Source organism: Anomalospiza imberbis, chromosome 1, assembly GCF_031753505.1.
Source record: "Anomalospiza imberbis isolate Cuckoo-Finch-1a 21T00152 chromosome 1, ASM3175350v1, whole genome shotgun sequence".
Lineage (NCBI taxonomy): Eukaryota > Metazoa > Chordata > Aves > Passeriformes > Viduidae > Anomalospiza > Anomalospiza imberbis.
Genome location: NC_089681.1, coordinates 91,571,744 through 91,586,949, shown reverse-complemented (window position 1 = coordinate 91,586,949; position 15,206 = coordinate 91,571,744). Strand labels below are relative to the sequence as shown.

Genomic DNA, 15,206 nt, shown 5'->3' with positions numbered 1-15,206 from the left:
GGAGAGTAACAAACAGTAAGAAGAGCCAGAGTTGGGTTACAGCAGCACTGCTGTATTCTAGTGTTTCAATGTATGGGGCTTCAATTTTGTCTTTGCCTGAAAAGAAGCTCAGTGGGCTGCAGAAGCTGGTATTTCCTGGTGGTGCGATTTCTTCTGAACTACAATTTGCACTGCTGCACGATAGGGAGATATAAAATAAGGCTTTGTGTGCACTTAGCAATTAAAAATTCCAGTGCAAGTTACTGTGGGGCTGTTTTGAACCCAGGCAATTGTCTTATGCCTGAGTGCCTCCTTCAGCTTTAATTGGATGTTTTCCACTTGTTGCTAATACAGTTATGCCTTTTAAAGGCATAAAGACATTCAGTGAGAAAGTTGGGAATAATTTGTATTACAAGTCATGTAACTGTTGGTTCTGTCTTTGTTATAGTCCGTTGATGATAATTACACAGAAGATCACAACACTTGCATGCCAGCTACATGATGGTAAGAAAAGGAATCTCTTCCCATGTCCTGAAGACAGCCTTTATATACCTGTGAATTCTATGGCTGATTTATGGAGTGAATGAATGTAGTTCAGTGAGTTGCTCCAAATGAAGAGGAAAAACGCTTTATGGAGGAAAATGGGAAACTTAAAGTTTTGATCAGTTTTTAGGATCAAACTGTCTTTGCAATATCAGAGACAACTGTTTTCCTCTTTGGGTATTCTACTTCCTTGGGGCCCAATTTGGATTTTAGCAAGTACCAGTATCTCCTGTTTAGATGCTACAGTGCATCTCCATTAACTTCTCTGAAGTTGTTACCGATTCTCAGAAGTCAAGAGCTGTTGATACATATGTTCAGTCATTCATGTTAATTTAGCAAAAAATATGCTAGCCCTGATATATGTGGTGGTAATATACTCCATGAGTTGGGAGAGATAGAATTCAGTAGCTTTTCCCCAGTGCAGAGAGAAGCACAGTTGCAAGCAAAATAACATTGTCTTCAGTCTTGTGCTGTGCTGTGACAAAGAGCACTATTATTTCCCTGTAAAACGCCTGTGTCTAGTACAGTGCAAAGGCTAAAAATGTCACTTGTCATCAGTAGCATTATTGCTTGTGCCTACTGATGTTGATGTGTGAATTTCTGATGGTCTGAGGCCCACTGCCTTACAAGCTGTGGGTGACTGAATAAGTGCCTTGCTATAGAGATGTGAGCAAAGATTTAGGTGATGGTGGCACACAGGGATCTGGCATTGTTTGCACGCCCGGTTTGCACAAGTGAATCTAATGCTTTTATCTGGCTATAATAGGTACACCTGGAAGCTTGGCAAATTGACCATATTGGCATTCATGTTGCCGAGGCTTATCTGCTTCTGTAAGTTGAGACAGCTCAGGTATTGCTGCAATTCCACAGCAGACAAGGTACACACCTAGGATGTTGAAGGTAAACGACCAGACAGAAAGGAAAAAGACAGCAGAGGTAGAAGCATTCTAAACAAAGCAGAAATCCTATAGATTAATGGTGGTGGAAAAGGCTCATTACATTGCAAACATCCATATATGGAGCAGTTGATCAAATGAAGGCAGCTTGCACTTCAAGCATCAGTGGCAAATTTGTATTTGTAAAAATTTAACACAGCTGTCAGTAAATTGAAACAGACAAACAAAATACCCAGTTCTTTAAGTAATTAAGTGCTAATTGTTTCTCTGAAATTCAGACCCTCCCAGTATTTACAAAGTGAAAGAGTGGAGAGAGAATGTAAATGAGCAGCTTATCAGCAGTCGTTTTAGGATGTGGATCCTGTATCTGTATTGGTAATTATAGCCAGTATGTTTAGAACAGTAGTGTCGATTGGGGCCAAGCCCCTGATCTTCTGGGGCTGTGCACATGCTCCACATCAAGTGCTGTGACTCATTCCGTGTAGTTCTGCTGAAGCCAGTGGGATTCCCTGCAGTATGTGCAGCTAAAACTCTAGGGCGAAGGTTTTGAGGTATGTGCTATAAACAGTATCTGTTTACCAATGGCTGTGACACAAGATTTTTCCATCATTTTCCTGGGACATTGAGTCTGTGTGCTACCTCTGGCCCCAAAGGTCTTGTGCACTCAACAGGAGGTCACCCTTCCAGTCTGGACCTTGTACAATTCCAGATTATTACTGTTGTGGATGTTTCGGCTTGCTCCAGCAGCAGGCAGCTGGGCTGCTCATTCATACTAGTGGAGCTTCTGTTCCCTGAGCGCCTGTTTCCCTTCCCCTGCCCACTCCTCCTGCTGTGAAATGCTCCATTTCTCACCAAGGAGCCAGCGGGAGGCTTGTGCTTAAATGAGCCAGCAGCTTCTGGCAACAGAGGTTTTTCCAGCCCAGGACAGTCTGTAGAAGCTGTTGGGGGTCGCAGCCAGTTGGTGGCATTGCCACTTCCATTGTGTGTGTGGGAATGCTATCTATGGTTGCTCTTCCTGACAGCGTAGCCAGGGTGAGAAAGGGGGAATGAGGTAAGGAACTGGGTAAAGAGGTACACTAGAACTTGACATAGAATTTAGGGATTGAGATGTTTTTAAAACAACCTATGACAAATAAATTTTGAAATTATGGCTTTAGAAATTTATTCATGGGGTGCAAGCATAAGGCTTTGGGAATAGCTTTTACTGTTTGTCTTTTGGAAAGATCTAATATGTCTTTTCTTTCCAGGAATAGGGCGACAAGCTGAGGAACTCACTGCTGAGCAAAATCGGCTTGCTATAAAGTAAGGATGCAATTATCTGAGTGATTTGTGTCTAATTTCTTCCAAAGAAGTTGACTGTTAAGGTTGTTTATTATTTGTTCTTTTGGGTTTTTTTTGGTTGGTTTTTTTTTTTTTTGTTTTTTTTTGGTTTTTTTTGGGTTTTTTTTGGTTTTTTTTTTTTTTTTTTTATTACAATGTCAGGGACAACATAGTGGCCCAGCTGTGGAAATGTTTCCTACTACTTTCCAGTCCATGAGATGCCAAAAGTCCAAAGTCTTACAGGCTTTTTCTATTTGCTTGAGAAGTTTTGTTTTTGTAATGCTGCTGTCATCACCCTCCTTACACAAACATACCTTCTCCCTTATATTCCTTATTTCTTCAGTTCAGGACTTCTGCCTTTATCACCTGTGCTGGTCAGTAAAGCACTGAAGTACTTGGCAATGTCTCATTGACTTAAATATATACTCCAATTGCAACAGAACTAGTCTTTGCTGTATTAACTCTTCTGAATTCAGGCTAAGACTACACGATACAGACTTGTTGGCTGTTATTTTCATCTAATCTGTGATGTGCTATTTTTCCAAGTAATTACTCCTCCCCTGTCAACAATCCACTGCATAGTAAAAATCCATTTTGGTTTGAGTCTGACAGTTCAAGTGCTGCTTTTCCTTGCCATAATTTTTGCATACTGGATTTTATTTTTTTTGGTCTCCCTCCATAATGTTAATACTCCTAGGTCTCCGCATTATGTAACTTCTCATTTTTCATATGGAGAGAGCACCTCTTTGAGCACCCTTTTTTTCCTAGTTTGTCTCTCAATACAAGTGCAACATGTGAGTGTTTTGTTGTTATTGTTTTTTGGGTTTTTTTTTTGTTTGTTTTTAATGAAGAATTAGTGTTACAGAATTATTCTTAGAACCATAACTACATTCCACTGTGATATGTTTGTTATGGCCAAGGAAACTATTTCCTTAATTTCCAAGGCAGAAGAATCAGTCATCAGAAAATCTGCCTATGAACTTCAGAAAGTAAGAGAGGCATTTTTTGAAAAGCAAAAATCTTGTAGGTAGCTGTGACCCCGTAGTATCTATTTTTAAAGCTCACAGCATAATTTTTAATTGCACTTGGCCCTTAATTCTAGTCAAATTCTCACTAAACAGGCTTGGTTTTTTTTCTTATACAATAGATGAGTTCATAATAGAAAAGAAGATACCAATAGCTTAAGTGTCAGCGGCAGACAAGTCACAACTGAAGAGTTTTAAATCCCCTTTGGTAATACAGCCTTTTGTCTTCCCTCCTGTTCTTGATCTGTTTTTGTTTCTCACTCATCCTCTGTACATTCCTTTGTGCATTGCTCATGTCTCCCCACCCAACCATGTGCAGAACCCAAGTTGAAACTAACGACTTTATTTTTAATCTTACTGTAGAGCTAGGAAGCCCACATCATGGGCCTGTTTTTTCAGGACAGAAAGTTGACTCTTACCCCAAATTGTTTGCTCCATCTTTCTGTGAAATGCTTTCACCAGAGAACATACCATTTAGGCACTAACATCTACAATAACCAGCAGGGTGAATGCAGAAAATCCTTGCTAATCTAACTGTTTATTCAAACTAATTCCACTTCAGAATAGAAGTAGGAAACAGAAAATGTTTAACTGTTGCTTAGTTTTTCTGCTACAAACTTGTTTTAGTCTTAAAGAATTTTAAGTGTGTTTTGGTTATGCATGTCCATCTGTGTTGTGGGCAGGAGAGCCCTCAAGCACTGTGCCCAAGTTTGTGCTCTCATCTGAGGGCTCCATGTTTACTTGAATAGTAACAATTAGGACACTTGTAGAGAGCACTCACTATAATGCAGTGCAGAACATGGTGCACAGTTTGGATGTTGGCATTTTCTGCCACATAAAAACCCCAAGCCTAACAATTTGCAAATTACACTACTGCTGAGAGGCCTTTGTAGCTTTCTTTTTTCATCGTAATGATCTGTAGCAATGGCAGTGGATCTTCTTCACTTTACATCAAATGTACAGCCCCAGAAGGAACTGGTAGGATATGCACTTGCAAAATGGAAAAAAAAATAATATGACAGACTTTCTTGACTTTCATCTTCAGCAGTCTTCAATTAATGTTTTTTTTTTTTCCACCTTAGTTCCTTTTCTTGTTCATGATGCAATACAGGCAATTATTTCCTTTATTTGAACAGTAGGAGAGAGTGCTTATTCATTCTCTTCCTGTGTGTCTCACATGACACTTCCTATTTTTCGAAAGGCTGAACTGAAGGATGGGCAAGAGCTCTTCCCAGGACTGAGAGTCCTGGTTTTGGAGACTCCCTGCCCTGTGGTTTGTATAACAAGGCAGCATGATCCCTGACATCCTAGACAGATGTCCAAAACCAAATACCAGCTTCTCACTCCTGGTACTGCTGACTGTCCAAAATGGACACATTTATTACTGTTTTTAGCTAAAAAGTTTCTGAGATTACAACTTTTCAAATCATTAGCATTAGTTCACCTGTAGTTTAAACACTTCCATGTTACCTTTGCTCTGACTGCCATCTACCAGACATCACCAGAATATGACAGGCTGTGTTTCATCTCCCCCAGAACAGATCTAGAGAGTTTTCAGCTGGAGGGAAAGGAGCAGGAGAGAGGTGAGAACTTTGGCAGACAGTGCAACAAAAAACATTGGTGAAAGCCTTTGATGTGTTTTACCTTGTTTTGGTTTTTTCTGTTTGTTCTGTTTGTGTGGCTGATTTTTCACAGGTCAAGACCTTCTTTACTGGAATATTTAAGTTATCTCCTCAATTTTATGAGCATCATAGCAGGGCCTTGCAGCAATTACAAGGATTATATCGCCTTCATTGAAGGGAGGCATGTGCACATGAAACTGTTAGAAGTGAACTGGAAGCAGAAGGGTTATGACAGACTTCCTGATCCTTCTCCAACTGTAAGTTTTAAAATTACAAAGATTGATTGTAGGGGGCAGGAAAGTACAGCTTTGTACATGATTCTCATAATTAAAAGCTAAGAAGAAAAACCAGTTTTGGGTAATCTTGCCAGTAAAGGTTACAGAGAGTTTTTTCTGTCAGTGGCTGCTGGTTTTATCACAAGGTCAGGGGTGAAGAGGCTAGCGAATTTGCCAAATGGTTTTGGCATGCAAAAAGGGTCACTTGTTAGTGGTTGTCCTTTGTGCAGTGATGGGAATGGGCTGCAGGTTCTGACAATGACAAGTTGCAGTTCAGCTCTAGACAGAAATGTCAGAAAAACCCAAAAAAGTCAAATCTCCCCCATAGTGCGGGTGATATTAGAAGTACATGAATCACTGCTAATCAGAAACCATAGCCTGTCCAGGTGGTTTGCAAGAGTACACTTTATACACTTTAATATGATTCAAGAGGAAATTTTTTCACATAGTTTTAACACTAATCTGGTTTTATATTTTTTAATATTACTTAAAATGCTCTTAGAAAATAGCCTTTTTGTAAAGCAGGATAGTGTAGCATGAGGTTCAGATTTCTCTCTCTTATCTTAAGGTGACACTGAAAGTGCAGTTTTGTGAATGTGCACAGAACATCTCCTCTGAAGTTGAGCATGTGCTTTTGTATAATGATTCCTATTGCACACAGTTGTCTTTCTACTGACCCTAGTAGTGTTAGTTCTGATTTACATTAGTCTGACTGAGGTCAGAATAAGGCCTATAATTGTGGAGGCTGCAAGTCAGGAGAGAATATTAAAATCTGCATAAAAAACAATTTCACATTAATTTATTCCAGAATTTTGAGAATATATAAAAATAGATCAAAAATCAAACGCATAAAAAATACTTGGTTGTTTTAATAGTATATTGCATTTTTATTAGCCTTTTGAGAACATGAGTCAATTTTCACATGGTATCCAAGTGCCAGATTACTTTTTAATTACAGCTGGATCAAGAAGGGTCTATCCATGGTGTGTATTTGCAAACAAGCTTTGAACTACTGCAATGATTGTCAGTAATGGTGTGTAGGAAGCTAGGGAGCTGGAATAGAAAACATGTGGCAGAGCACATACCCTGTATCGTGGGTACAAGTGTGCTGTAACAACACAATGCTTTTTGGACAAATGATTTTCAGCAAGACTTTTGGGTGGTAGCTGGGTAGTAAGACCCACTGTTGCACAGAATATCACTGCTTTTGGCTTCCAGGAGGAACCCAGTCTTTAGTTCCAGGAGAGGACAGTACATTAGAGAAGATTTCTGCTTTCCACTGTAGGGCTTGATATGTTTCCTTTCCCATTTTAGAATCTCCACACACTGATGTGGAGTCTGTCATGAAATTCATCACTGATTTTGACTTGTGATTGTCCTACCTATCTACAGGTAGTTCAGTAAGCCAAATTAAACTGGAGCTGTGACTCTGGCCTTTTCTTGGTCACCTCTTCTAAATTAATTAGTATCAACTTTGTCACTGGTAACTTTAATGGTTCTTGAAGCCCATAGTTTTTGTATGTCATGAGCACTGCCTTGTTCTTCCCCTTAAGCAAGTGTTTCTAATGAATATTTCATTGTTTGTGCTTTTTAGGGAGCAGTGATGTACAAACTGTGTGTCACACTACTATCTCTCATTTTATTCTTGACACTTACCAAGAACTTTCCAATGGCATATATTATTGACAATGAATTTCTTGATAAAACTCCCTTCTTGTCAAGACTTGGTTACCTGTATGTTGTAACACAGGCAGCAAAACCAAAGTATTATTTTGCATGGACGTTGGGTAAGTCTGGCTACATTACATACTTTTGTGTGTAGCAAATAAGTTCCTAAATGGGGGAGGAGGTCTGAAATCTGGGATGGGGGGGAAATAAAATTGTCCCTAGACCTGTAGTTCAAGTTCACGTGAGAGATGTGTTGGAGGGCTGATGCTAAACCTTACCTCTAAAGCACTGTGGGGTCCTGTACACACCTTGGCTTGTCCAAGAGAAAAGACTGGAGTCCAGAGAAAAGATTGGAGAACTGTGGGGAGCAAAGGAAGTGTTGGGAAGGACCAAAATGTCTGCAAGGAAAAGGGAGAGGAGAAGTAAGAGGGCTCACTGAAGAGGGAAGCAAATTTTTTTAGGAGCCAGTCAGATTGATGGTCAAAATAACATTTTTGCATTTTACCTTCTTCTTTTACAAGTCATATTTAACCATCAATGTGTGAGGAGTCAAATCCTTTAGGCCAGGCTGAAAATATCCTGTACTTTGTACTGTTGTTACAAGACATTGTGTGTAGGGGAGATCCTGGAAGTCCAGCAAGGAATGCATATACCTTGAAGTGGAGCAGGGTGTCACTGCGACAGGATGAAAGTAGCCAGGGAGATTCATTGCAAGGCTGTGATTAAACTGCTGGGAATAAAACTGTCAGATTCAGGGAAGGCAGCCAGGACTGGCATGTGTGGGATGGGAAAGGCTTTGAGATAAAGAATGGCTTGGTCACAAACTTACTTTTGTGGGATTCAATGTTAAATTGTTGCCTCCATTTTTTCTGGCATTATAGTTAACTGGAAGGCCATTATTAAAAAGATAAACTGAACTTGCATTTGCGACAAGACCAAGCTGCAGAGGCTCTAGAAATGTCTTACAAATGAGGCAGTTCACAGAAAAGTATGCATTGCATAGTGGAGGGTGAGGCCTCATCTATTCACATCCCAAATCCAGGCAGGAGAACAGCAGGCACTTTATCCTTTTTTATCCTTTCCCAGTTTTGCTCCCAGTGGCATGGCCCAGGGCATTACAAAAGCCCTGCTGAAATGGGCGATGGATGCTTCCAGTCCTCAGGACAGGCACACTATTGTGTGAGAGCTGCACCGCCCAGATCCATGGAAAGAAAATTCAGCTTCTCACAGCATTAGGGGTAGTTCTGGGAACCCGGCTGCAAACCTAACTCCGAGCTGTCACTGAAACCACTTTGGGTCCGACTGCCCCCATCCAAGGAGCTGTGAAAGCCAATACACAGCCCGAGCTGTTCAAACCTGTGGGGAAACGAAGCTCTGCGCTCTGCAGAGCTTGTGGGGATTCAGGTTTTGTGAGCAGCTTGAGGGTGCACAGTTGTGACTTTTCTGTGCTTCACACCTTGCTCTGCAGACAGCAGCCTGGGAAGCAAAAGGCCAAGCGGGATGCTATATAATTATTGCTCATTCCATGATTCCTGGTTTCTTGGTTTTGGTGAAGAAACACTAATTATTTGGTCCCTGCTACTCTTGGAACAAGGAGGAGCAAATCCAGGAATCCACTGCCCTAGGGGGATGGTTATGGGCAGCTCCAGTCTCAGAGATTGGGCAGGATCCTGTGGACCAGCTTCAGGCAGAATTGTTTATTGTTTGAGGAGTTTTTAAGCAGGGAGAAGATGAAAAACATGGGGAGCTTTCTTTCCATCAGTAAAAATCATCTCATTTAGGAAAGTGGAAAACAAAATAGAAAGTTTCAGGTTAGAGAAGGTTGCTTGTTTATTTATTTATTATAAGTTTTGTTGCTGATAATTAGGTTCCCTCCCTAGTTTTGTGCACTAGGGCTTCTCCATGAGCTGGTGCCTGTACTCACAGCATTTACAAAGTAAAATCAGTTTTCATTCTTGCGGAAGAAGTGCCGACCTTTTTAAAGAATGACCAGACTTGTATTTTGTAAATGACCTGGAAGGAAAAGCCTAACCTGTATTTGCGCTTCCCTTTTTCTTCCAATGATCCTCAGTGTTGGCTGCAACTAGTGATCCAGAGACAATAAAGAATTCTCCCTTCTGTTTCCATAATCGTCTAAGTAGGTATTTCTAGCAAAGGCACATTGAAATCAGAATCTTGAGACCCAGTGATGAGGTGACTCCCAGGCACTCTGAGAGGGGATGTGATTGACAAGAGTGCATCAGTGTGTAATGCCTACTGTTATCCAAGATTTTACTTGCTTTAAGGTGGCTACGTGTGTAACTGAAGTTACGCAATATTTGGTTCATAGAGATGTTGAGGCACTTTAGTGAGGGACTCAGTAACAGGGTTAGCAAAAGGCTTTGTCTGCAGAATTCTGAATGACAGTCTTAATTAACATAGCCATATTGGAACTCTGTATAGAAATAATAAGCATGTCTTTGAGATATTAAGGTTTTTTTTTTAATTATGGAAAATGCTGTGACATCCAAGTGCCCTTTCGAGAAAACTGCTCATTCATTTTATGGTAATATCAGTCTCAGATGAATAATAAAGGCCAAATAAAAGCAAAGTGATTTATATTCATTGTTATTTTATTATTTTATTTCTTCTGCACAAGGAGTAGCTAGTCTTTCCTTGAGGATATTACTCTTGTGTAGCTTTATAGAATGCCCTTTTGCAAAGAAGAAGCTTCTCCTAGAGAGAGAGGTTGCTAAATCCTACAAATCTGGCTTGAATGTTTGTTTAGTGCCATAATGACTTGTAAGAAAACAGGCCTCTTCCAGCAGTCTGATTTTGACCTGTTTTGCTTTGACATTGCAGCAGATGCAGTCAACAATGCAGCCGGTTATGGATTCAGTGGAGTTGATGAGAGAGGAACTTTCCGCTGGGACCTGTTGTCCAATTTGAATATCTGGAACATTGAGGTGAGATAAAGGAGTGCCTGCATTGGCATAATTATACAGAAATGAGCATGGTATTGGGTAAAGGCTTTACTGAAAGGAAAGTGAATCTATATTACCAGACTGCTCCTCTTAAGCACGAAGAGGTTTTGTATTTTATCTGTTGGACAGATAAAATGCATCTGTCTCACAGGCTTCCTCATGTTCTGTATTCAGGTGGTATTTCTAAATAGCTTCATGAGGGCTAAAAAATAATGATATCAGATATTTAATAAATGAGCAGTCAATTACTGTAGATTGTGCCTGAGCTCAGTGGGTCAGTAAATTGTTCACAGCTATGATTCTTCACCATCTGTGGTGTGTTCTGTTTATTTACTTTTAACAATCTTTCACTTCTGTAGCCCAGTTGAGATGAGTGGTGGTAGTGAAAGAGGCTGCCACAAGTGGCACAGACACGTGCAAGGGCTGAACTGCCTCTGGTACGTGGAGAAAAGCAAGGGTAGGAGACATAAGAGGTACAAACCAAGCAACCTGAGTGGGAGCTGACAGGGGCACACAGGGTTTAGGTGGGTGCCGGTCTAGAACACCATGCAGCAAGCCACACTATTGCTCAAAACATCTCTCATTCCTTCCTTGTGACTGCTACATACTTTTAAGATCCATTAGCCTTCTGAAAATTATTCATGTTTGTGTCTCTAATGCAAAAGATGGCCCATATAATTTGTTTGCCCCGAAGAATATTTTGTGAGATGTGTAAGTGCCAGTGAGATGTGGAAATATTTATGTGTCTGCGACTGCTTTCTAAAGGCTTCTTTTTTAGAAATAGGAGGAACCTCCCTCTGTAATTCTCTAGTTGTGATTTTAAAAGTAATCACAGATAAAAATAAGTTGCCTGCTTTATTGCTGAACAATCTGTGACGAAGTGAATGTGCTGTAATAGCTCTTCTCAAAAATGAAAGAGCCCCTGTAATTCTTCCATGAAGATGCCAAAATTGGAAGTCTCATTATACGCTCTCTGTTTTTCAACATTCTTTCTCTTTTTCTTTTTTAACCATGATTAATCCTCAATGTAGTCCTTGATGAGTACAGGATACACAGCCCAGAAATGCTTTACACTTCTTGATGACAGCAACACCCTAGATAGCACTCTGAGATCTTGAATCTATATCTAATACAGTTTTGGAGCAGGAGATGATTCTTACTTTGATGGGCTGAGGCAGCTTCTGTTTGAAAGAGGAAAGTAAAATGCAGCCAGTACTCTTCAGTTAAGCCAAATGAAGAAAACAGGAGCCTTTGCTCCTCTCTACCCACTGAACTGATGGCATCTCAAAACTTACTTCCTTTCTGGGTCACATGGGCAACAGAGATCAGAAATTGTTTCCAAGAGCATAAAATAGGGTCCTGTCAGATTTTTTCATGTTTGCAATGAGAAAAAGAGAGTCTATGGAGACCATGGCTTTGGCTAAGCCTTGAACCATCACTTTCTGTGCCAATAGCAATGCTGGCGGTTAAAGTGTGATTGTACAGTGTATACAGATACAGTCTACATATTCAGCAGGTAGAGCCACCTGCATGTGTAAATTTACCTTGGAGTTGGGAACTTGGGTGCTAAACGTGACTACCTGATCTGTAGAAAAGATAAGCACATGGAAGGGGTTGTGTGGGCCTTAAAACATGACAGGGACTGAGCCCATATGGGGGACTTGAAAGCCTTGGCAGCGTGCTTGTATTGACAGCCAGCAACTACTTCCTCTCTTGGTAATGTAACAGGGGAACTTAAATGAGGCCAAAAGAGAGCGACAATATTAGTCAGAAGAGAAACTGTGTTTTTCTTGGCTTCTTGTGGTGCAGTAATACAATTAAAATGTGGCAGTGCTGCATTGGGAATTGCTAATAATTTTAACTCTTTAAATGCAGAGGATGAAATGCTAGCTTTAAGGATTCTGTGTGAAAGTGCAAAGATATCTGCAGATTCCCCTTGGAAGCCTTTGCCCTTAATCCATTTTTTCAGTCATTTTTTCCATCCCTTGGCTTCGGCTGATATAGCAAAATATTGCGGTGTCCCCACTTGGCCAGGGTGTCCTTGGAGGTTTCTGCCAGCAGGCGAGGGACCAAGGTGGAGTTGGGAGGTGAAGTTCATCAGCACTGGGGGAACCAATGCTGAACAATGGCGTCCAGCAGTCCTCTAAAGCTGGGGGAGCTCAGAGGAGGAGGTATGGGTGGTTTTCTCAGGATACTGGGGTCCACTCTAGTTTCTCAAGCTCAGCAGTGGGCTGAGAATTGGCTTCTCAATTTAGTCCTAATTTTTTTGCCTATGTTTTTCAAGGAGCAATGTCTTCCCCCTTCCTTCTCCAGAAAGTAATAATAATAATAAAAATAACAATAAATGTATTTTTTTAAATAACACTTTGTTTTAGTACCACCGTAGGGAAGTCCAGATTACATAATGGGTGGCAAGATATCTCTTCCAGAAATAAAACAATCAACTGAAAGGAAGGCCAAGCATATAAAGCAAGAAAGCTTCTCAGATTGCCCATTATTTGAAAAGTAACCAAACACTGTATTTAATTATATGAGACAAAGTAAGATTTTAGAGCAAATGCCAAGTGTTAGCAGTGAGCCATCAGCCTAGTTAATGTCCCTCCCAAGTCATATTAGTAAAATGATGGATTGTGGCACAGTCATCATAAAAGTTATCTGCTAGAATTAATATTTTCCATGTACCTCCTCACTAATTTAAATTGCAAGTAGTATTTCACAGGCTTCATTGCTAACATTTCATGTGAACTTCTTTCCTAGACTGCAACAAGTTTTAAAATGTACATTGAAAACTGGAACATTCAGACAGCTGCCTGGCTGAAACGGTAAGAGTAATGGAACAGTTACGTGCTCGTGAGATCCAAAAGCTCTCCATGGCCTGGAAAAGCATTGCTTTGGCTCTCATAAATGTAAAGCCTCTTGTTCTTCCTTTGTTTCCTGTGTCTGTAATAGCTGGTGCAATGCAAGGGTATTTGGTGTGTAATGTTTTATTGCTGCAGGTGTAAAATGCTCCTATTTTATATATGAGCAGCAAAGTCATAAACAAACTATTCAAAATTTCCATAATAGAAAGCAATAGCATTTTGTTGTTTCCCTCCATTAACTTTCCTGTACTGTTTTGCTTTGCTATGTTATGCTTCCCACACTGAGGTGAGTCTTGCTGTGTCACTGGGATCCAGAAATTCAGCGAGAAGTAAGGTCAAAATCTTCAGAGCACCAGCGTAGTCTGGTTCAGTTACCCTAAGGTGCTTGTTAGGCAGTCCTTGTTTAGGACATGGGGAAGATACTTATAGCACTGAGATGATCTGATTTTAACCTGTGACTTTTAAGGCACGTATTATAAATACTATCATAAATGCAAATTTTGTAGATTGGACTGTGTCTCATTACTCATTTCATTTTCTGGTGTAAGTAAAGCTCAGCATACAGTCAACATAGAGTCTGAAATTCAGGCACAGATTTATTGTAGTTTTTGTAACTATAGTGATGGTAAATCTATACATCTTAAAAATCAATGTATACTATTTTTCATTATTCAAATGGTTCCTGGTAAGAAATGCATTATCTTGACTTGTTTCTGTGGAGCACAGCATTTGATTTAAACTTCAGATAGCCACATAGACTGGGTGTTGTTTTCTTGAACTGTTATCCTTGCATCTTAGGAGTAAGATTTTTGCTGCTAAAGTTAGCTGGAATCCCCTGTTTTGCAATAGTTTACGGCACTCCCTGTTGTTCCCAGCATCTGCCAGATAACTGTGCCTAAAAATACGTCTCTTCACTAGAGTGAAGGGTGGGGTCATATCTCTTTATCTTTCAACTTGCTCTTGATCTGTCATCAGTGTTTGGAAGGGTAATGTATGATTCCAGATAGAGATGTAAAGGTGAACAAAGTCTTGCCTGCCCTTTATTCCATTATTGATTTAAATGCTTTGAGCACCAGAAATATTTGTACAGGCACACTTTGGGAACTCATTTGCCTATAAGCATGCTTCCTCATTCCATCTAAACCTCCATTTAAATGAAGGGAGAGTGTTTCATGCCCTAGCCTGTGACTGAACCAAGATAAGACAGCTAAGAAAACAGAGTAAGACCTTAGAAACAGAAGGATTTCAACTGCAGTGGCCATTGTTCAACCTCTTCGGTTTTGTTTTCATTTTTGCAGTGTCTGCTATGACAGAGCTCCCTGGTACCCTACGGCTTTAACATTTATCCTGTCGGCCCTGTGGCATGGTATCTATCCTGGATATTATTTTACGTTTCTCACTGGAATCCTTATCACACTTGCAGCCAGAGCAGTATGTACCTTTCATTGTTCTCTTGTAAGGCTAGACACTATCCAGCTGTCAGCTGCACCCTCACATAGTCAAGCAGCTTGTCCCTGCTGTGAGCCCTCTTTCATGCCTTTGCAGGCTTGATGTTCGCTGAAACTCTGTTCTGTGTTGATGCTAATTGCAAAATACCCAGCAGTTATAACCAGCACCAATTCTGGATGTGATGCACTGCTGTCCCTGGCTGTCAGAGGAAATGTTGCTTGAGGATGTACAGTTAGGGGTGCCACCAGCTATGTCCATACAGTCAAATTAGCTTGGGATTCAAGGTCATGTTGGATTCCAGACTTCTCCTGGGTCATGTTCCTGTATGCTGGTTTGTAATTAACTTTGGGCCCAGTCTTGCGCAAGAAGCTGCTGTGGGCTGAGCATTAGCCCAAACTTGAACAATTTGTGTGGATACAATTGATGCAGTAAAATGGTCTCTGTGTTTATGGATCTTATTTTGTGTAGAGTCACAAAACACAGAACAGTGTTCATGTCTCACTGTTAAATTTATCACTGCTGATCTTTCGGGCTGAACCAGCCACTTGTGCAGGGCTGGGAAGCACCACTGTTGTCTTTTGGAGTTGACTACAGATAAATAACCA

The 15,206-nt window shown here is 40.5% G+C and overlaps 1 protein-coding gene across 1 annotated transcript in view; it reads left to right on the top strand.

Moving 5' to 3' along the window:
- MBOAT1 (membrane bound O-acyltransferase domain containing 1) overlaps positions 1-15,206 on the top strand; it is a 56,091-nt gene that overhangs the window by 36,677 nt on the left and 4,208 nt on the right. The window contains exons 5-11 of the mRNA XM_068200010.1: positions 428-483; positions 2,666-2,720; positions 5,459-5,642; positions 7,255-7,447; positions 10,170-10,273; positions 13,049-13,113; positions 14,451-14,583. Of these exons, the coding sequence (XP_068056111.1) occupies positions 428-483; positions 2,666-2,720; positions 5,459-5,642; positions 7,255-7,447; positions 10,170-10,273; positions 13,049-13,113; positions 14,451-14,583 (790 nt within the window). The remainder of the gene's footprint in view (positions 1-427; positions 484-2,665; positions 2,721-5,458; positions 5,643-7,254; positions 7,448-10,169; positions 10,274-13,048; positions 13,114-14,450; positions 14,584-15,206) is intronic.